The following is a 23,933-nucleotide window of genomic DNA, read 5'->3' on the forward strand; positions in this document are numbered from 1 at the left end:
TCATTTCTTCATACCCTTTTCCTAAATTTTAGGAAACAAGTGCTGGGTGGAGTGGGGGTTGGTGCTGTTTTTTTTGTTTGTTTGTTTGTTTCCCAAAAGGCCAGAACAAGAGGAATACATAAATACCTTCTATATGTACTGAGACCTTGATTTTCAGTACTGTAGAGGTAGGCATCTGAAATGTATTTTGTTAAATGGAACAAAACCACTCCTCCCTCCATACCTGTATTGAGCTTCATGTGTTTAAATTTCATAGCCTGAGAGCAAAGTAGTAGGATTGGGGCCTGCTGAAATCCTCCATCCAAGGATAATTCTTTACTTTCTTCCACACTTGAATTATAGAGAAATGTTTACTAAAGTGACAGTGTCTGGTTGGGTAACTCTTATGTGCAAACATTTAGACTGGATGCAAGATCAAATCTTCTGTATCAATTGTGTGTCTCTTTTTCCTGTACAGCTATACTTACTGGTGGACTACAGGTGTGCTAAAGCATTTACCTCTTCCTTTTGATGAAGGTAGGAACTATATTTGCCCCTTGCCTTACAGAGTATCTTGAAAAAGAAGTTTTAGTCACAAATGCTTTTTAACTGGTTTAGATCCCAATTCTGAAAAAAAAATTAATGTTTCCATAATGATTGCTAAATACTTCCCCCCCTCAGTGAGCTATGATTTTTCCACTGCAGGATGCAAGAGATACCTAACTGGCTAAAACTTGACCTGCATATGTTAATGTACCACGGCACACTTCATTCTGCTTTTTTTTTTTTTTCCTTGCCTATTAACATATATTTGTAGTCTATGCTGGTGGTTACATTCCTGTTGCAGATGGCAGGGTATAGCTAGTATGTCTTACTTCTCTGGGAGACTTCGGAGCATGTTTTACTAGGAATTGTTGTCATGAAGGGAAATCAAATTATGGTGGTTGATAATGCATATTTATTAAAGATGTGCTGTGCATCATCTTCTTCATATCATGTTTTCTTGTCGTAGAGGAGATATTGCTGTAGAAAAATGCCTGGTAGGGTGGCTAGGTAAGCAGGCTACTGTTTGTTTAGATTTGTGCAGACATAGTAATTGTTAGTAAAAAGATTATTTTTTTTCTTTTCCCCAGTGACATGTGCTGAAAACAGACGCAAGTTGACAGTGAAGAAATTCCACAAGTATGAAGAGGAAATTGATATCCACAATGAGTTTTTTCGGCCATATGAGTTGAGCAGTTTTGATGAGACCTTCTGCTTGGCGATGACCAATTCTACACGGTATATTGGGATGATTTGTGACTATAAAACCTTAATTGGAAGTTGATTTGGTGTGAATTAAATGTACATTTGATTTATTTGGTTAAATCTGTGTAACATGATAGGTTTTGTGTGGTGTTTGGGGTTTTTTTTAAGCTTCAAATTTAGCATATTTCTAGAAACTAAATCACAATACTGAAATGGAAATGCTACTCTAAAAAAAATTCTGTTAAGACAGTACTTAAATTTCCAATTATTTTCCATTATGGAGTGACAAATGTTTGGGCATTTGAAGGCTGAGAAATGAGCTTTTCTCTGTGGACTCAGATCACAGAGACTACCTTCAAAGCAGTTGTTTTCTAATTGTTCTGCTCTCATTTTACAATTGTTTTCTTCAGTTCATCAAGCTGGCCAGATAGTGTGGGGTTTTTGTTGGTGGCGTTTTTTGGGTTGTTTTTTTTTTTTTGTTGGCGGCAATCAACTGGTATTCTAAGCATAATCTTAATCATGTTTTAGCTAAAGACTTTCAGGCAGATTGTTTCATGTAGCTTTTTGACCCAATTTGAGTGTTGGCAGCATTTTCAAAACAATGTAGCTGAGTTACAGGGCTTCTTCAGGACAGGAATGGACCACATTGCTCTAGCCTCCTTGGCAAGTGGTAATGTTTGCAGCTGTTTTATGGGACTGAAGAATGCAATTGAAAGCTTTTTAAATACCTAGGGTGGTTATATTTACATGACTTTAACTTGTAATGATGAAGTTAGAACTTGGTATTTCTTTTTAAAATTATTATTTTTTTTAAATTCAAAGGTAGGTGTCAGAGGTGGTTCTTCCAGAAAATTTAAAAATTTTATGTGTTGAACTTTTCTCATGAACAGTTTTTCCTTTCTATTTTGCCAGAGATTTTATGCCTAAGAATGTGGGGATTGATCCAAGTCCGTTTACTGTTCGTAAACCTGATGAAACTGGAAAATCAGTGTTAGGGTAAGTCTGAAATATGAAATTTTTGTTCTGGTTTAATAGTAGTGAAATCGTAATGCAAATACATATACTCAAGGTGTGTGTCTATGTAGCATATTCTCTATTACATGGGAAATAAAAAAAATCATTGGTGTTATAATGTAGAATTGTACACTTTGAAAATCATATCTAATTTGAGATTTTTATTTGACACTGGGAATTCTTTATTCAGACTTGAGAATAAAGACTTGAAGACTTTTCTCTTCTCTTGTACTCCTCTAAGTGAAACCCATGAGAAAATTTTATCAAGAATAAAGGTACAGAGGTTGTTAAAATTTGATCATCTCTTCATACTAATGGCAACTGTATTCTCTATTGGAGATGACAGGCTTACTTTATTGTTGTCTTTAAAAAAAAAATTTTTGAATAAATAGAACATATCCTGAAACAGCAATAAATGCCAATTTCAGCATAGTTTTTGATAAAAAATGTTATTAAAAATATTTATAGATAAAATTACATAAAACAATTCAGTAACAGTTATTGGGACAAAAGAAATGACAAAAAAATGCTTTTGCATTATTTTATTTATTCCACTGTTGTGTTTGATCTGCTGTATCACACAAGGGCTATGGGGACTCTTCCTGAACCAATTCATTCTCTCTTTGATATCTCATATTAAGGAAACCTTTTGTCAGTAATGACTAAACTTGTGCTGTCACAACATTATAGTTGTTCTGAAAGCTTGCCGTACTGTTAAAAGCAACAAAGTTTGACTGTCTTGTAAATGACATCCATTGTGCCTTGACCATGAGGGACTCGCTATCAGTAACTATTGAGAGAAGACTATGCTTATCACTAGTAGAAGCTGATTTCATGCTACTGATGTTCCCTGGGAATAAGCAGAAAGACTGTTCAACAGTTACACTTCTGCTAAGAATTGTGAGTTTATGGGTACTTTTGAGGATAAGCTTTATTCTTTCACTTTGGAATGATTTTATGTCAGATTTTGGACTAACTAATTTCTCTCCAGATATTCCATTAAATACCTGACCATTACACATTCTTCTCAGGCACTTTGCTGCAAGCTCTCCACTGTGATTTTTAGGGATTGTTACGAGATAGAGAATCAGCTGGATCAAAGCCACATTCCAGGACTCCCTGGGTATTGCTCGTAAGGCTTCCCATGCATTGGCTGTGTAGCGGGGTAAAAGGTGGCTTCAATCTTCCACCTTACCCATATTTAGCCCTTGGTAGAGGTGGTCTTTGCCTTGCATGTTTGTCATCATCTTTTAATCTACTATGACATTTCTGGAGGATTTGCTGATCTGTTTTCATTTGTAAGTGTCCCCTAGGACAATTAGATCTTAGCCGCCTTCTGAGTATGCGTTGGGGGTGCGGTTATCACCCTTATCAGTGTTTGGCTACTTGCTCCATTCTTCAGCTTTCAGAAAGGAGTGCTTTTCTTGCAACCTTTACCTCGTTTAGAAAAGTAGGGAAGATAACCTTAATTTTCTCTAAAAAGAATGCAGTGTGTCGTCATAACTTTCTGTAAGTTTCAATCTAAGGAGATGACAGTTTCTGCTGAGTCAGAAATTAAACTTACCTGTGTTGTTTTTTTCCCCTAAGGCATTTATTCTAGCTGTAAGAATTCTTCTGATATATTAATGTCCTTGGGGGTGGGGTGTGCTCTCAGATCAAGAACCTTTGGGAGGACTCTCCTACTTGTTTATATGTGTTCCTAAAGCATGTAAAGTTTAGGTAATTCATCACAGGAATAAACTGCTGTATGAGTTTGACTGCAAAAGGCAGAACTCTTTGTGACAGTCATGGTGTGCTCCACTAGAGCTCTAGTGATACTGGTGATCTCCATGCCTTTGCTGATGAGAACACTAGAGCTGCAACTCAAAATAGCATTTGGACCAAACAGCATGCTGTTGTTCAAAGCCTCTTAGCATGCTGCTGTCTTCCTTTAGAGCCTTCCTTTACAGTAAGTCACACACAATGTTAGTGTATATATGGACAGTCACCTCAGCAAGGAAGAGATGTTGCTTCTCCGTTTCCAGAACTCATTTGTCTATAAACATATTCATTACCTGCCTTCCAGTCCCTCTTCCTCCAGAAAGGAAGATTCCTGAAAGATTGTGACAGTGTCTGAGAGGAAAGTGCAACCACATACCCTTCTAGGGCCAGTAGGAAAGGATATAGAGGACGTAAGAGTGGTGCAATTTCTGATGGGTAAACTAACGCATACCTTTCAGACCTTGTACAGTTAAACCCAGTGTTAGTCTACTAAAATATAGATACTGTATTTTGAAGAATTCTTACAAATAAGGCACCTCTTGATACTGACTAGAATTTCTGAAGTGAGAAATACATGCCGCATAAAGAAATGTTGCTGATTAAAGAACTAAATTGACGGGATAGGTATGCAAAAGGAAGGGGGAAAAGTGACAGTATGATTAAGATTTTTGGGGCCAAGATTAAGAAAGCTAGTGGAGTGGATAATGTTAATCAGAAAGTGAAACTTTTTCCCAGATCAAAACCAAAGATGTTATGTCTCAATTAATTTTTATTCCTTTTTATTCATTCAGTCTGGGGGAGGGATTTAAGTAAAGAATCAGAGAATTGGAGAAAAGTTGACATAATCCTTTGACCTCTCTTTAAATGCTCTGCAATAAGAAGAGATTGAAGAAAAGTAAATCAATTGGGCGATTCAAAAGATGAGCAACAAGTTGCTCCAGAGGGTAGAACTCATTTCCCCCAGTAAGATTTTAACCAAAACTAGGAATTTTAAATACTTCTTGTTAATATCTAGCCGATTTCATAAATATACACACTGCCTTTCATAATAGGAACAAAAATAATAGAGAAGAAACGGTGCTGCAGCGCAAAACAGCTGCTAGTGCTCCTCCACCCCCAAGTGAGGAAGCAGTGTCAAGTAGTTCTGAAGATGATTCTGGGACAGACAAAGAAGATGAAGGTGCTGTTTCTCAACGTTCAACTCCAGTAAAAGTGACTGATACAGGAGACAATACAAAAATCACAGAGGTAAGAAATTATTGTGGCAGGCAAGAAGGCTAATCATGGACTTAAAATTCACATTTCCTTAAAAAAATAAAAAAAACAACAAGAAATGTTATAGAACAGACAGAAGTGTAAAGCACTGAGAAATTAAGTGAAAAAGGTCTCCAGTGTAATTCCTTTGTGTAGATATTAGCAGAACTGCTTATAAAACTTCACTGTTATTCTTGTGTAATAGTGAAACACAGCAGAAAATAACATTTTTCAAAAAATTAAAATTACTGTTAGAAAACTGTCATTTGAAAGGTACTCAGGTCAGGTGTAGTCCATTACATAAAACATAAAATATATCTATGTTAGTGTGTTAATTCAGAGCAGTACTGCACTTCTGATCATTGTCCCTTACCATGCTCTGGCTCACATCATGAGGTGGTCTTGGAGCATGCAAATGGGATTCCTTTTTGCATGAAACTAAACCGGGAGATGCTTCTCCAGGAATGTACCTGATCTACCTACCTAATCAACATTTAGTCTGTGGGAGCTAATCTGGACTAAACCCCCTGAAAGACATGTAGTATGGATCTGAGGTCCTGAGCACCACCCCTTTCAATTACAAATCTATTCCTTTTGAATAATGCTACTTGCTTGGGTGTATATAACTGTAAATTAATGATCAATCTGGCTAGATTTCAACCTAATTTATGTGAAGATTTTTAAATTGCTGTTTCATAATTATATGGTCTGACATTTCAAAAAAAAAAAAAAAAAAAAAAGAAAAAGAAATTAACTCCAAAAATGTGCATGATAATATTGTCACATTGGTCCTATGCTATTACTACTACTAAGGTTGAAGATAGTGGCAGGGTAATAGGGAAATCGTGTATGCGCAGTCATGTGAAAAGAATGTGTATTCTCAGTTGTGGGCTATTAATCTTTTTTTTGCTAGCATAACTCCAATTCTGTTGGAATTCCTTGGGTGCTAATTTAATGAAAATATTAATTTGTATGAAGTATTATGGAAATACCTATTTTATTAATTTATGTAACATTTCTTCAAATTCTTTCTTGTAGATATCCATTTTGGGTACCACTGAAAATGTCTTAGCAAAAGGATATGTTAATGGAGACTATACAAACCTGGAAAATACTTATGTTGTCTTGGGGGTGGGGCGTGTGGGGAGGTAGGGTTTTTTGGTTGGGGGGGGTGGTGATTTTTTAAGGCATAGCTAATTTAAATGGCTATAGTGTTATGCTTTTACATGTTATCACATTTGAAGAAACTTCAGTATTTATGACCTTAGTCAGTATAAAATATAGTGCCTGATAGGCAACAGAGAATAAAACTGCCTTTTTTTCTGCTACAATTTAAATTTTCATTTCATTCAGTCTTTAGCCTAGGGTAGTGTGTGGCCTGCTTCCTAACCTTAATGAAGTATTTTTAATAAAATAACTATGAATTCATGTGGTATTAATTTTGGACAATTTGGATTAATTGTTATGCCAATACAAGTGCATTTATTTCTGTTTATACAAGGTATTTTAGCTGAAAATTTTCCATTATCTCTGAGTATTAGAGTACCTGTTTTCCAGCAAGTCAGATTGTTTCCAGATGGTTTTTTTAACAGCAGAAATCCAACCTGAAATTTTATTCTTGATTTTTACCATTGCACAAGTTATCTCATGTCAGTTTTTCTATCTGTGTATTGAACACACTTCAACACTCAGACCTTAGATAACTTTTTTTAGATTTTTAAGATGCTTAACTGAGATGCATGTAAACACAGAATATGATTTAAGTTAGTACTGAAGTTTAATGGCTTACAATTGCATGAGCTATTCTGATTCTTATAGTAACGCACATGAAGAAATATTTTCCATTTTATTAGTACCTTTTCATGCATTGAATTTTAGTCATAATTTGTGTTGTTAATTTGTGTCATTGCTTATTAAAATTGCAGTGCTGAAAAGGATTACCTATTCAGTTATGCTGAATTGCTATGTTAGCAAATAACTTGGGTTATTGTTAATGTCTGCCTGCCATTGTAAATTTTTTTATTCTCTTCAAAAGTACAAAGCTTTTCTTAGATACATTATTTCTGAGGGCACGATGTTTATGGAAACTTTCTGTTCGGAAACCAAACATAAAAATTAGTAACCTTAAAGACTGTGTTAGACCTTAGATTTTAACATGTTCACCAGCTGATCTTTATTTAGCTTGTGAAATGTTCTTTTTCCATTACCAGGCTAAGCAGAGCATCAAATATAGGCTTTTCAAAAAATGTTTTGGAATTATTTTTCTGGCAATTACAATTATTTGTTTTGTCTACATATGTGGTTAAAAAGTTTAAAAAGAAGACCTGTAATGGAGGGTTTCAAAACTTGATGGCTAAATTGAATCATGTAACAAGAAACAAAACAACTTTAACTGGAAAAGGTGATAATCTAGCTAGTTAATTAAATAAGCATCTATTTTCTAGAACTGGTAAACCATAGAAATGTTTCAGATACGTTTGGGTTTTTTCCCCTCAAGTTAAGCTTAACTTTAAAAAGAAACTTCGATGAAGTTAAAAGCCTAAGCTTACAAATATTCCATTTTCTGTCTCTGTTAGTTAAACTGACAACTTACTAACACTCTAACCAGTGTCAGTCTGCACTTTACTGTTTTCTCATTTGTGAAAATGGGTTGCATCTAGTATTTTTGAACAATACTATAAGTTTGGGTGAAAAAATATAGTATGGGGTATTTTTGTGTGTAAAAGAGTTGATATTTGTAAGCTTATATTTTTAGGTGCATTCTTGAGTAAATATGGTTATTCCAGAATGATTGGATGTTTGGTCAGGGATTTGAATTTTGGTATTTTTTACATCAGCAACTGTAGAGTAAAGAAAAATTGTATTGTTACAGGTGGGGGCGGAGGGTGGGGGGTGGAACCAAACAGCTAGTTCCTTTCTATTCACATTTCACAGAAGTCAATGTTAGAATGCTTTTATACTTCTAGTCAGGACATATCTTTCGAAAGTTCTTTGACTTTGGATCTTTTTGAACTGAAAGAAAATTATTTTTATAGTTGACTTACTTGCAGTCACACATGTCTTGTCAGTAAACCCCCTCAGTTTAACACTGAATCATTAGACATAGTGAAGTATTGCATGTGCATTGGATCCTTGTTATAGTTGACTGACATGATTGTGTAATGTATAAAACAAAAATAGTTTTGTTCATCCTGAAGTTTGTAATTATTTCAGAATTGACAGCAGAAAATGTGAAAGCAAATGTGGGAGCATGTTCTGAACGAATATGATTTATTCTATATTAAGTTTCAACACAGAACGGAATTGAATACCTGCATTGTAATATGTCCTATAAATATAATTTATTCTCTTAATGTGTTGTTTTATCTGATGTTATCTTTCCAGAATCCCTTCCTTTACTTGTTGAACAAATGTCTTGAATAATATTTTTAATAAATTTTTATTTTAAAAAAACAAAACAAACCAAACATGCACAAGCTAAGATTACTATGTATATGAGAAACTTGTTTGGTTTTGCCTGCACTTCTGAATTTATTTTCAGGTTTAGAAAGAATTCCTTGCTTGAAAGCATACTTTTCTTTGGATGTTGTTATGGTATCCTCAGTCTGAATCTTTCTTCTTATGTTCCAGAATGTAGTGCAATCAACAAAAGATGTGTATGGGCTCAATCTTTCAGATGTTCCTTCAGAAGATGATCTCACAATATACGCTAGGTGAGATAGACTTCCAGCGGTAATCAGTAAAAGATAATTGGAGCTAGTTAAATACAGCTCGTCAAAGTGCTACCTTTGATTGAACTTATTTAAATTATAAATTTTAGAGATATTTAGCTATATATGCTGTTCTGTTTTTAAAATCAACTGTTTTCAGATGTCTCTGTCAGCTCTGGTTTTGGTGGAAGTTACGCAGATGTCTCTGAAGGCAAAATTTGGAACTTAAAATCGAATGAAAGATGCTTCAGTAGAAATACTTGTCACTTAATATAGTCCTAGAAATTAATAAGCAAATTCCATATTAGGAGTGGTTCCATGGTTCTAAGCTACGTAGTCTGTGATTTTTGCATTTTTCAAATGTTGAATTACACTAATTCAAATCAGTCATAAGTGAAATAGCCTCTTCTATAAAAATGCATACAAAACAACAGAAGTTGTCTTTTTTAAACGTTACTTGTTATTTGTAGAGATAAGTGTTACCTGTTACCTTTTACTCAAATTTAAATAGTTGTGTGACTTTTGTTGTTCAAGGAAAATTGCTTTTCTGAATAATATTCAGCCTTTTTCTTGAAACATTTTGGCCTTTTGAGCTTGAAATAAAAAACTGTATATTTTATAGGGAGACCTTAAGACCATTATTAAATCTGGTATAGACTATGAGGAGAAGAGTTGAGAAAAGTGGCCAGAATAACTCACACTGTAGAAGCATGGATAACTAAGTGACTTTGAGTACTGTAAGTTTGAGGAGAGGGAGAAGTCAGTTTGGCCCTTGCCATTATTGGAGTTTCATGAAATAACGACATGCAAATAAACGTGGTGTGAGGGTTTACGTGTGTGTATGTATACGCACAGCACCAAGCGTAGTGTGTATAATAATGTGCTCTTACACACTGCGTTTTGAACAGCATCATACTGCCACTTGTTCTTAATAAATGGTTTTGTGAATTCAAACCATATGTACAGGAAATGAGTAAGAAACAGCATAGTGCAAGACAAAATACAGCTCCTTGGGTGGTCCAGCAAGTTCCCACTCAGTTCCTGCACTTTGAGGTAAACTGCTACAACGTGAGGCAGCATGCTGCACAGCACCTGCAGGCTCTCCTCAGGAGCTGGGAGCTGCTGGCTTACAGTGAGCAGTTGGAGGTGAGAGTTGGTGAGTAAGCATCAAGGTATCACCTTCCAGCTCCAGCTACTTGAAAACTTCTGCTTTTATTCAAGGGTAACTTGGACTTTTATCCTCTACAAAACAGTTGTCACCACTCCTGCAGGAGCCATGAACTGTCAGCTCCCCAAGAGCAATCAGAAAATTAATGGTGTGCTTCTCCAACAAAAGGCAGCGACTCCCATTGTATCAGGCATGCTGTTTCTGAATTGCCATAACCCCATATAGAGCACTGGCTATGTGTTGCCATTGTTAAAAAATATGTACTTATGCTATTGTTCTCAAATTCTCTCCTCAATATCACAGAATAACACTGAAACCAAAAAGAAACTGGTTCAAATCTTCCTTTTTTCCTAAATTGGAAATTAATTTGAACCTTTCGAAATTTTTTTAACTCAGACCAAAACTGAACTAGAATAATTTTAGTTATAAATGAACTAGAATTGAACCGAAAAGTTACTTGTTCAGTTCCCTGGTGGAGGAGATTCTTTCCTCAACTGCAATATTTTTCCTTGAAAACTAGTCAGAATCATGGGAATTCAGTACTGGAGATAGTTGGAGAAATTTAGATCCAAATTGAAGACCCTCTTAGTTCCTAAAGGCTTATGCAGTTGCCAAGAGAGCGATTGCTTATGCAAGACACCAGGAGTGCAAGTCAATTACATTTGCTTAATAAACCACTGTTTCAAACACCTGCTTAGAATGTACAATTAATGGAGTTTGAGAAAAGGGGTGTAAGAAAACTACCTGTCGTCTCAGAAAAAAACTGTGTGTATATTGAAGTGAGTACTTGTGAGGCATACATTGAAATGGGCTTCTGTGCGTTTGTTTTTATTTTCTAATGTGTAATAGCAGTGATTACGTTGTTATATTTGAAACCTTTTCAATTTGTGAGAGAAGTTTTAATTCACTATATCTTCTCATTTGGTGATATGTGATGATTAATCCTGACTTAGTTCATTAATGCTCTCAAAACATTATTTTTACTTAAAAGTCTTTTTCTGTTAATTTTTCTTTAGGGTAGCTACTTCTCTTGCACTCTTTAGTTCTTTGAAAATTCCCATTTCTACCTATTTCCTACACGTGGAGTAATTTGAAGATAGTACACTTGAATAGGGTTGAGGAGGATGTTTCTCAGTATCTCTGAAATTTTTAACTTCACCTATGCCTCTAACTTTGGTTCTTTATTTTAATCACTAGAAAATGGATGCCAATTTGACAATTACCCTTTGGTATACTGGGTAGTTACTGTTGCTCTGCAAATGGCCCAGTGCAAGCTGGTGTCTACTACGAGTTACTTTGTGTAGATGAACAGCTCTGTGACAACATCCAGAATTGCAGCTACTTCCCATTTTATCATTTTTCAGGCTGGACTAACATTCAGTTTATTGTTACAGTAGTACTGTAAACTCCGGGGGGTCTTTGAAGCTCCCTTTTCATATCTTTTCAAGACAAAAAAAGCTTGCATTTATTTCATTTCCCTCAAGCAATGTAGGTTTTAAAAACAGAACAATTACAAATTCCTTACCTCTTAGCTAACAAGGCACAGTGCTATTTATAGTCTGATGTGCTGATTTATGTGGAAAATATAGATTTTACTGACATCCTTTATTACAATGTACATCATTTGAGAATAGCAGCAATTTATTTCACAGTATGATTATAGTTCTCACTTCAAGTCTTTTTCTACTTTTTGTAATAAGGGAAATGGAGATGCAAGATCCTGACTCTACTTGACATCATTGGACATGTTACGTATTTTTTTGATTAGCATCAGGGATTCACAGATTTAAAGTACCTCAGGTTAAGTTACTTTATGTCAACTGTTCTATATTAAGTATATATGCAAATGCAAATTAAAACTAATTTGAGTCTGTCCAGCCCATTTTCACTGATGGCTGACATCATTTGTGTTAATTCTCATCAAAATAGAGATCACAGAACCACAGATTGGTTGAGGTTGGAAGGGACAGGGGGTCCCTCAATTTGAGGATGTATATTGCAGACCAACTGTGCGTCTTACTGATGTCTGATTACTTGCTTGTGTTAATTTAGGCCTTGTTTGTTTCAGAATATTGGATCATTCGAAGCAATTAATAAAAATATTTGCACCTTTATTTTGCTTATATTTGGGTTTTTTTAAGCTTGTTTCAACAGCAAGCTCCTGCACTAGAGGATGTTAATTGTCTTTATTTCCACTTAAAATTCTCTTATTTAGAAATGTAAGTACTTATTCTTTCAACAGCCAAAGTCATGTCTCATGTTTCTGAGGCTTTTGTTTCTACAGTATAGAATCTGAATGGAGCAGAAAGAAAAATCACAATAAGTTGTTTTAGGGAATGTACTGTTCCTTTATCTTCTGTACATGCTTCCATGCAATTGCTTTTGTACTGTTAATTATCCTCTGTTAAAATGCAGAAAAGATTTCTGAAATAGACCAATAAGTCTATTTTTAAGCTAAGTGTTTTTAACTATTAAAAAAAAGCCCCTGTGTCAGAAAATTAAAAACATCACAACTAACATTTACTTCTGTTTTCAGTAGCACAGATGTGTTGGAGAGTGAACAAATTGAGTTCAAGTGTAAGATAACTACATATCCTTGAAACCCTCTGACTTTTCCTCTTAGACTGAGTGAATAAGATTAGGATTAACTAATTTTTTGTTTTCAATTTTACTCCAATTCATTGCAAAGAAAAAAGCTGTAACAGTATTTTGCATCTTAATGTCTTTCAGCAGCCCAACAGGTGCTTGGAAATAAGTGTGCTGGACTGACTGTTTCAGCTGAATAAACTAGGTTGAATTTGGCTGAGGACTGACTTAAATCTAAAACTTTTGAGAGACTTTCTATTTCTTCTGTTGACTTTTCCCATAGGCTATTCATCTGACTGATTGCTTTGAAAAAGACAGGAAGTTGATTGTAGCAGGCTGCCTATTTCATAGGGTAGAGAAAGTTTCTATTCCATGACCTAGGTGACACCAATTAGTAAGCAAATCATTTTCAAGCTAAAATAAGCTGCTGAGTTCTCATATGCACCCCCTGCAAAGTTTTAAAAATCTCTCTTGTTTACCAGAGAGGTAGTTCATGATCAGTAACTTATGTAACATGACTTAGACTCATTTTTTGGTGTCATTTTCTTTCATTTGCTGAATTTGGGGGGATTGTTCTTTTACTTTCTTTGATTTATTCTCCTATCTACTGCTTTTCCCAGGTTTGTTCAGCTGGGACAGAGTCAGCATAAACAAGACAAGAGCAGCCAGCAATTTTGCTCAAAACACCACTTGGATAGAGTTATAAATTTGTAAGTACTCTTTTTCTTTTTCCCTTTAGCCTATTTCTTTTTGCTTTTGTCATTAGACCTGAAAGTCATCAGGTAAATTTGATGTTAAATTGTTTGAGAGTCATACTTCTGTTGCTTTCACTGCATAGGGGGTTTCAATGCATAGCATGAAGAATTAGGTTCCTACTTCTCCCTTGTAATTTAAAAAAAAAAAGTGCATTGTGTTTTGTCGTTTGTTTTTTGGTTGGGTTTTTTTGGTGGTGGTGGTTTTGGGGTTTTTTGTAATTTTTCGTGGTGCCAAGATTTTTGTATTCAAAATTCTTAGCAGTCATGAGTTATCACAACACAAAGTGCTGAAGCTACTGAGTTTAAAAGGCAATTTCTTCTTGCTGTGATAGCTTTTGAAAGAGATAGTTTGAAGGGATTGGCAGACCTGCTTATTTGTCGTTAAAAAAACATTCAAAGTTGCAACTCAGTCTTTAGTGTGCAGTTATCTGAAATTATTTCTTCTGAGATGGCTATGAGTGCCCTGTGTTTGTTTTAGTGGACGTTTGAGGAGTCTTGAGGGGTCAAATGGGATATTTTTATATTTTTATTTTTCTGGTGAGTGGCCAGGTGCTGGAGAGAGTACTCCAGTAGTCAGATGTTAATTTTTCTCCTTTCCCAAGTGTAATTTCCATGTGTTTCCAAATAGTGGAAGTGTAAAAGTCATAGAGCACACAAATCTGTGCCTCCTGTCACTCTTCCTCTGGAAGTCATGTAGATCATCTTTCTCTGCCAGTTCTACCAAACGTTCTTGTCTGTTCTGATCTGAGAGGAAACGGCGTATCTTATAGTTGGTAATTTTTTTTTCTGAAAGTATATCTTTATACAGCTTAAAAATTTTTTTCAGCTTTTGTTCTGCAGCTTTTTAAAAACGCTTAAATACTGTTTGGACAGTGACAGATTGTTCTTTCAAGAAAAGTCATAAATGTAGCCATTCTTCAAAGGCATGTTGCTCAATTCTGAAACAAGGAAGCTTTCTCTTGCTGAGTTTGAATTGCTGCTCTGAATCAGGAATTTCCTTGGAGAATACTAACTTTTTAGAGATAAAATAGCATGAACATACTATACTCAAGATTAGGTCAAGAGAGAGTGTTTTCAGTAATAGTAGCTGAGGCACATCTTGCACTTGTTGGACTGTATATTTCCTTGTTTCTCAAGAAGTACTTGAAGAAATTGAAAAATTATGCTAACTTGTATTAATTTGATGTTAGGTGCATTTTAAATTGAAAAAAAATCTGGCAAATTTGATTCTCCAGTCGTTCCTTCTAGATACAAATGCAATTAAACCCCTGTCCTTTTCATAGTAAAATGAAGTATTCAGTCTAAAGCTTTGGTTTCTCATCAGCAGTGAGATATAATTTAGGCTTAGGTTAGTTGCTGTCATTTCCACACTTCTCAAGAAAATCTTTTTCTTAGATCCTTTTTTGATCTTAAAAAAAAAACAAACCCACACCTCACAACCTTAAACTTTGTGGCCATTTTTATCAAGTACATAAAGCCAATACAAAAAGAAATATTTCTTATTTTTACAATGTCATTTAGTGATATTTATGTACTCGAATATGCATTGGAGAAATACTGAAGAGAAGCTTCTGGCTTAAATTTAGAAACTGTAAGTATAGATTAGGAACAAAAAATGGGTACTTGAACAGGGACTACAGTGATGCAGTGAGATAATACTGAAGAGGAGTGGAGAATGTGGAAGGATATTGAAGTTCCTGGTTTTGTTCATAGAAATTCCATGAAGGAAAAAAGGGTAGAATTTTAGAGCTAAACAGAGCTGGACTACTTTTAGCACAATCTATTATCATGTATGCAAAGAGAGACTTTGAGTACTGTAGTATAATTACTGTTGGCTGACACAGTGCACCTGTTCCTAGTTCCATAGTACTCATTGTGGTGTGGTATAAATAATACTGTAGAAAAATATCCTCTTAATAGCTTCCCAAATGCACTTCTTGCATCTAGGAGTATGAGAAATTTTATTCCCTCCCGAACAGGGAATTGTGTTTTGATTCACTGCAGCACTTCTGGAGAAGAGTGCTGTGCCTGTGCCCGTTGTGGCCTGTGCAATATAGCAACAGTGCTTGTGCACCAACTTTAATTCATCCATAGGTATCTACTCTCCTGTTTGGTTTTGTGGGGCACTGATGATGCTCAAGCAGGAGAACACTTTAGCAAGTGATATCTGCAGCATGGTCCAGGGCTATGTTCTCCTTAAATATTTTCAAAACGTATGCTGCCTTTAAAGATATATCATATAGTCCATGTTTTCAAGAGTTCCCTTGATGTTAAATGTGTAAATTTTTTTTTTTTTCAAATCAAGACTACCTAGGTTCTGCTTGTCATCCAAGTATTGATCAAATGACTCAAACTGAGTGGCAACTATCTACAAGTTAGCAGCTAACTATGTACAAGTAGTATATGAGCTTTTTTACTGTTGTTTCTGTGTATATGCACATTATGTACATTATTTCCTCACCAAGATAAAAGTAATGAAGCAAATTTCAGTGAACAGTGGAGCACTCTATATTTTCCATTTTTGTTAATTAAATGCTCTACTGGAGTATTTTTAATCCATAATACTGCTTTAAAATATAAAAGTAGAAAGAGCAGTACATTTTCTAATTTTAATGAAGTGTTTTACAACCCTAGTTACTTTTGAAAGCTGTTGCCTCAGAGCAATTCTCTTGTTCATTCAGTACTTCCATATGACTTTGTTAGTATAAGGTCTATTTCTTGGAGGATTAGATTAAAAATAGCTTTATATTTGTAAACCTGGCATTATCATTGCTTTGTAACTGTACTAAAGAAAAGGTTGGTATTGAACTTTTCTCTTTCTGTGTATTCACATCTAGGAGTTCTTGGGGGGTTCCTTATACTGAAAGGCAGAAGTAAATGAATAAAGGATGTTTAGATTGTGAAGTATATTTATTTTTTACATTAAACCCATGCAAAATATCTAAATAGTTTCTTGACACTGCTGTAGAAGCATTGAATCAAAAGGCGTTCATAATTAGTCAACAAGCGACTTTGGAAATTACAAGTTATCTTGGATTCTCAGGTGTGTTGATAGTTTCACAGTACAGTGCTTTTTTTGCATGCTCTGTGCTTCAAATATGCACCCCGGTATGTTGCTTCACATCAGAAATTGAGATAAACTTCAATAAAAGCGTTTATTCACAAAACAGGGAATTGTTATGAATATTCATGGAAATTATAGGTCAAGAAATTGTTTATATTGTCATCTGTTTACACTAAGCTTAAATCACAAAGGTCTCTTATCTAGTTGCTGTCTTCTGATAAGGTGGCAATCCAGGTTTCCTTTTTTAAAAAAAAAAAAAAAAAAATCTGCACTTCAGTAAAGCACCTTCTTGCTAGACAACCCTTTGTCAGAGCAGCATCTAGTCATCAGCGAAGTTTTTATCCTTAGTGTCCCCTTTGAAATCTCCCAGAGGGTCTGAATAGACACTGTATTTTTACCTACAAGTCATTTTATTTCTTCCTTTTCTTGGAAACAGGATACCTGTGCCTCTTAATTAAAACAAGCATGGCTTCAACTCCTTGGAGATGTAAATATCTGTGTTAAATTGGGAGTCATCTACCTTACTTCTCTCCTTACCTAAAAACTCTTTGCTTCTATGATGGGTGAAATTCTTTCCTGCTTGGTGATTGTTTGGATTCATTTTACTTTGAGATGTCCTGATCTCATATTCTTTACAGCTGTATACTAAGAAGCATATATGATCTAAACCTCTGTATACTTCTAAATAAAAGAAAAAGTATGTAGCTCACTATTAGCTCTTGATTCAGAACAGAGATGAGGATAATTAGCCACTTTGGGTTAACTGATCCAACACAGATGTGTTACAATAACTTTAATTTCTCTTTTTGACTCGCGTATATCCACTGTTCTGGTATTCTAAAAATAGCTTTAAGGATTAGTCTTCCTCACTTAATTTGAATCTTTGCTCTTTCTGACTCTCAGTATTTTAAACAAAGCACTTCTCTGATTCTCTGGCATTTATTGCCCGTGTGAGTTCTCTTGAGATTTACTGGTCAGGCTGTTTATAAACTACCTGGATTTTGTCTTCTGTCTGAAGGTGAAAGATGGCCCCTTCATTGGGATTCTGAATGGCTTTAGTGCTGTCTGTGTGCTTGTCTCTTGCGAAATGGCTTGACTAAGCTGCCTGTTACTGAGAGTATGTTCATTTTATATTCTGGGCAAGTGGTTTTAAAGTCACTGTGGGCACTTTCCCTGAAAGTACTTGGTACTTCATGTTAGCTAGAAAAGACAAAAGAGTATCAGGAATGAACACCACATAAAAGGAATCACTTTGTCATTTTGGGCTTGAATGCTCTGTTCATTTTTAGTCACACATCTCAAAAAGAATACTACTGGGAAGGGTCTGGGGAAAAGCAATAGTATGTATGATCAGAGTTGTAGGACTCTCCTGAAGAGAGCTGGCTGGGGACTGAAGGAAATAAGTTAAGTCCATGTTGTGATGGTTTATGAAATGCTCTACTGAAGTTTGGCAGGTGAAATGGTTTGGTATTATGATTTAAGTCACAGCATGACTAGATTTGATGGGAGAAGTTAACGAAATAGCTGCGCCGATTCTAACAGCTCATTGCCACCAAAAGGGGGGGGGGGTCCTGCTCTTTCCCTCCTTCCTTATCATGTACTTTTTCAGTTACTTGTGCAAGCTCTGCTACTTATTACAGTGCTCCATAAATCAGTTCGGCTCATCAGTCTGCAGCAAACTAATTCAGCAAAAAAAGCAAATAGTATCCTGGTAGATTAATGTGATTATTTAGACCAGTGAAGATCCCAGTTATCACTAGGGCGAGCACAGACGAGACAGAGCCACCGGGTCAAACGCAGCAGAGCTTTCTTATGTGGCTGGTGGCAATTTGTTAGATTGGCTCAGTAATCTTGTATAACACCCTTATGCCAGATCAGGGAGCAGAGCGTGAGCTTTTTCCAGGGATCTGGGGAAAATGGTTTTAACTCCTTGTGATTCAGATCCCCATGTATACAGGAAGAACTAGCTTTTTCCCATTCATCTGTTCTGTCAATATTGAGCTCTGAGCTTTTCAGATGAAAAAGCTCACGTGCCTAGCGTTTTTGGTAGAGTTGTCAAATGAGATGCTGAATATTATTTTAACAATAAAACTGTTAGCATTTATCTGCCTCATACTGATTTAGATCATAATTTTCATTTATAGATGTCTGTTTCAAACTAAAAAAAATAATAAATATGTTTTTAGTACCTGAAGTACACTCTGGGTCCTCTATATTTCCTCCCTCTCTACACTGAATCCTGAATAAAAAATCTACATGTCAAATCTCATACCATCTATTGATGTAAAAAAAAAAAAAAAAGGCTGCGATAGTGGCATGCATACCTTCAGAATGATACATGAATTATGATGAAATTTAGCCATCGTTTTTCAAAACCCAAGGGCTTTTTTTTTAACCTGAAAAAATACTTTGAGCTATAAAACAATAGTTCAGTACAATTCTGACTTGACGGGGACCTTGTTACTGCACCACACATAAAAATTTAGTTTTTCTGTGTCTGCTGTCGGCCTGGTTTAGCATTTCTGTATGTCATGTGTTAAAAAGATAATGCAGTAGCCTTACAAGACTAGAAAAAAAACATTTTGAGTTTTATAACTGGTCTTAGATTCTTTTTTTTTAATGTGTCAAAATACGTTCTGTTCTGTTATTAAATTTGCCTCTTTGCAAATTTTAAATGAAGAACTATTGTATCTTTTAATACAGTGTTCACTGTTAAAATGCTTCAGAAGTTCTGTGTCTTGAAGCTTGGGTTTTTTAATTTTATTTTGGGGTTAGTGGGCTGGTGTTTCTCACTTTTGGCTATGAAGTCTCATTGTGATCCTCATGTCAGCAGCATTGAAATCATATCTGCTAAAAATGTGAGTAACAAATTCCTGTGAAATATGACAGTAAATCTAGTTATTTCTACATTGTCTATTATGGTTTTGTTGAATTTGGAATTTTGTAGTATTAAGTCTCTAGCAAAAACCAGAAAGTACTAAACTATATGCCACATTAGCCCATCTACTTTTAGACTTTTAAATGAAAATTCTCAGGACCCTTCTTCAGTCTGTCCTTGTCTTGTCTGTGAATTGATAAATTTCTATTCATCAATTTAAGAGACCTGTCTTCCTCAAGTAATCCTGTCTGAAAAAGTAAGTGTAAGCATTTCCTTTCCAAAAAGAAACACAATATTCCTCCTCTTTTTTTTTTTGGTGAGTTCTTTTGATACTTGTTTTGTTTTGTTCTGTACTACCCCTAGGTTCCTTTGTGTGTTCAGTCTTTAAATTTTGAATTAGTTTGTGGTCAGCATAAATCATCCCTACTTAAAAGATTTATCTTTCCTCAGAGATCACCTTTCTGTATCAGATGTTCTGACCTTCTCTCATATTCCTTCTGTCTGTAGAGAAGCTGCTTCTAGTTTGGATTGTAAAATGCTCATTTAGATGTGTATCTGTGTAAAGAGTCTCTTCTTCCTCTAACCTTTGAAATTGTACATGCAGTTGGAGTTTCAGGTGATTGTTGTGGGACCTGGATGCAGTCCAGGTTTTGCTGCTGGTTGGTTTGGTAAGGCACAAGTTGCAGTACTACTGGACAGAGAAGGTTTCCTGTTTTTCAGTCCTCTCCCCTCACAGAGAACGTGACTGAAACTTTGTTATATGGAGGTGTTGGTGCCTAAGGAAGGAAAATTCTGTTGAAGGCTTTTTCAAGAGCACAGCAAGCAATTTAAAGGATACCATTTGGGGCGGGAACCCAAACAAACCCTGGATTTGCCACAGTTTTGTAGGTCAGATATATTTGCTTAGGATTCAAACAAGGCAACAGAGCACATTTTGTCTCCTTTAGATATCCTTCAGAGACTTGAGGAGAACTAATCAATGTTGAAACAAATGTGGTGGCTTTCTGGTGACTGCTATATTTCTGAGAGCTAAGCACATCACCGTGCACTTTTCCTTCAAAGTATGGAACATCCTCATTGTAACTGAAGATTTTAGCTGTGTCGTCTTTTACTGTAGAGATGATGCTACTTTTGGTGAAACCATAACACCATGAAGCCTGCTCACGAGTGGGGTGAATATAATTGCACTTTGCATGTGAAGGCTGCTGTCCTTAATGATACAGTGTTTATGTTACTATCTATGTAATTTTCTTTGGGAGGCCATAGAGGTACAGGTCTCTAGGGAGATCTGATAGCCAAGTCATAAATAGTGTGCTCTCTTTCATGACTCTATTGTGAGATATTAAACTTATTAAGTAGATTAGATTTTTACATGAATAGTGTTAGAGAAATTACTTTAATTAAATGACTGGATAATACAAGCACTCTACAAATAGTTACAGCTTAATACAGGGTTATTAATCAAAACTGGCATGCATGAACATGTGGTTCTTTCAATATATTTTTATCATGGTGAAGCAAGTAGGTGGAAAATTGAGATTTAGTTGCTAAATACTCAAAATGAAATACACTTTGCTGTCCAGCTTCCATTGTGCCTAAGGAAATTATTTTTGACTTATTAGTGCTTCAGAAATGTCATGTCTTAGAAACAAATCAAGAAATAGAGAAGGCATCAAATTAGTGTTATGGCTTTGTTTTGTTCTTTTAGTTAATTGTTCACTTGCTAGTGGACTAGACAGGCTAGGTACATTTGAGTAAGTGACATCTTTTGGTGTTAGGTAGTGACAGTGGTAATTTAGTACAGTGTGCTAGTGTCAAATACCATTGCTAGTCTCAGCTTGAATGCTTTAAACTAGATAAATAAGTATCTGCAGAAGCTATGGGTGCTTTGAAAAGCAATCTACTTTTAAAGCATCTAGATATGAAGTTAGATAGACTAATGTTTGGTACCAGTTCTGAAAACACCCACCTTAATGTTTTGTAATAAACTAGAAGAAGTGATAATGAGAAGAAACTATCACTCTGTTGGGAAAAAAATAGAAAGAAAAGGTTAAGTATGATAGAATTTCCATAGTATTATTCATACAGTTTACCAACAAAAAGTAAAATAAAATGCTGATTTAGTGAGAGCATAATAACAGAGGTTGGACTCTTCAGAAGAGCTTCAATGCTTTTGAAATGAGTTTTGTGTTGTTTAAGAAAAGCATAAAAATGCAAGTGTTTTGGAAATTTTATCCTGATCATCAGGCAGGTAACTTGCTCACATTTTTAGTATTTGTTTACATTCCACTGTAGTGCCACAGAATGCTAAGACTAAGAAGCCTAAACAGGAATTGTAATACAATCTAAAATAAGGAAAAATAAAAATATATTCTATGCAGTAAGGCTTCACTTCTTGCAAACTCTTTAGCTTTGCTTTTTTCTCCAATTCTAGAATAGCCAAATGTTTCTATGACATAACCTAGCAAATTCTGTCTACATCCTGGTAAAATGTAACTTGGTTTTAAGTATGCAACCAAAGTGGGTGACCAGTGATTTTATTGTCTCAAATTCAATAGTATACCTGTATAAGTAATTCTATCATTGCAGTGTAAGTATAATCAACTTGAATGTATTGCTGTGTAAAATGGAAAAATACAAATTTAAATATTAAATTGAAAAATATGACTTTAATATGGAAACCTTTTTATTTTATATACCGTATTCCACTTGTAGTGGAATATTAGGCATGCTATACTGCATGACACATTGCGGTCATTTTATAAAACTAACGAACCATCACGTGATGAAACATCCAAAATCCAACATATTTTAATAAAATAAAAGGCTAAAAAGGGAGTAAGTTTTTTGGCAGTTTTAATAGAGATCATGGTTTAGAAGCAGTGTCCAACATTAGTTTGTGCTTATAATGCAACTAGAAGATTATTACTGCATTTCATTTATAGAAGAGCTCTGCCATTGTTCAAGTGTTCCAGTTCTCCCCTGTTTTTTCCCTTTAAAAGCGGAGATTATTCACATAAAAATAACTTCCTGTCTCTTGACATCAGCAGGATGTCAAGAGCACCCAGACAGTGAGTCATGACTGTGGCTTCTGTGGAGTATGGCAACGATGCAAATATCTGCATCTTCATTGCATTTGGGCTGGTCAATGTTCGCTTTTGGAAATAGTGAGCTTTGACAGTAAGTTGCTGCTGTAATTTCTTACCTGAGAAGTTTTGAGCCCAAAAATGTGTGCATACGCTAATACAATGTTTAACAATAGCATTCTGACTTTTTCAGCCACTGGCACTGTCTACTATTCCAATATGCTATTATGGAAAGTATTTAGAAAATTTGTCTTCAGTAGCTAAAATAGTAGACGACAAATGAAAAGCTAGTGGAAAAAAAGGTATTAAACGCAATTTTGGCCCTCACTGCATTATCAAAGAGAATGGAGTAGACCTTGGAACTCTGCATTAATGGCAAGGTGACAAGGTTGATCAGAAAATAACTAGTGTATGAGGAGAGGTGAAATACACTTGGTTGTCTGATAGTGATGTAGAGGAGGCAAACAGAGAATGACTGTTCACCATTTCTCCCAATGTAAGAATTACGAGCAACCAAGGCCTATGATAACAAATGAAAGGAGTGTCACATCAGACACAATTAAGTATTGGAACTTATTCCCACAGGATTCTGTAAGTCTCAGAGATATTAGAAAAACTAGTGAAGACCTATGGAAATCAGTTTTCATGAAACAGTAGTCCAGTTTCAAATTTTGCTTCAGGTAGATCCTAAATCCTGGTTGCTGAAATCTGGGAGAATATACTGGAGAAGGGATTGTTCAGTACCTGTTCTGTTTTAATAATCTGTCCTCAAACATTGCTGCTAGTTACTCCATAAGACAGGCTACTGGGTCCCATGACATTTTGGGTCCACCTCTAGGTAATGATCTGATGTAGAAAAGTGTTCAGTGTATGTGGTGGTAGGAAAGTGAGTCTTTCAGAATTGAAATCTTTGTGTCGTACTGAATACCTGGGCAGCTTTGTTTATTATATAGAGTATTTATAAAGTAGCAGCAGTATTTTAATAGCTATCTAGAAACTAAATCGGCTTCTCCAGCTGAAATATGGGCTAAAAATGTATTAAACTGATGATTTAGAGAACTCTAAAACATGTATGTCGTTTTTTTCATAACTGAGAAATTATTTTTTTCTCCTGTTTAGCATTTATAGGTGCATTGCATCCACTGTTCTAGGCAATCGTAGTTCTGTCAGGTTTTTTTTCTTGAAGTTAATTTCAAACTTTGATTTCCTCTAAATCAAATAGTATTGACAGAAGGAAAAGTTATGCATAGGTTACCTTCAGATGGCAACGTATTAGTCATTGAATGTTCTGTTGTGGAATCGAAACTGATCTGCTATCACACAGGTAAAACATCTGTACTGTTCAACACTGGGAGTGTTTTATAAGTTACTAAAACATTGCTGGGAAATGTACATGGTGTATTAATGAATGCAGCTTCCACAATAGCTGA

General features: G+C 35.3%; 1 protein-coding gene across 2 annotated transcripts in view; it reads left to right on the forward strand.

The window, feature by feature from the left end:
* FIG4 (FIG4 phosphoinositide 5-phosphatase) overlaps positions 1-23,933 on the forward strand; it is a 75,062-nt gene that overhangs the window by 46,768 nt on the left and 4,361 nt on the right. For both annotated transcript variants that reach the window (XR_008234270.1, XM_052781246.1), the window contains exons 17-22: positions 458-516; positions 1,113-1,260; positions 2,140-2,223; positions 5,055-5,250; positions 8,887-8,969; positions 13,341-13,430. Coding sequence is in view for 1 of the 2 variants with exons in the window: in XM_052781246.1 (XP_052637206.1) it covers positions 458-516; positions 1,113-1,260; positions 2,140-2,223; positions 5,055-5,250; positions 8,887-8,969; positions 13,341-13,430 (660 nt within the window). In the remaining variant the exon portion in view is untranslated. The remainder of the gene's footprint in view (positions 1-457; positions 517-1,112; positions 1,261-2,139; positions 2,224-5,054; positions 5,251-8,886; positions 8,970-13,340; positions 13,431-23,933) is intronic.

The sequence above is a fragment of the Harpia harpyja genome, chromosome 3 (assembly GCF_026419915.1).
Source record: "Harpia harpyja isolate bHarHar1 chromosome 3, bHarHar1 primary haplotype, whole genome shotgun sequence".
In the NCBI taxonomy this organism is placed as follows: Eukaryota; Metazoa; Chordata; class Aves; order Accipitriformes; family Accipitridae; genus Harpia; species Harpia harpyja.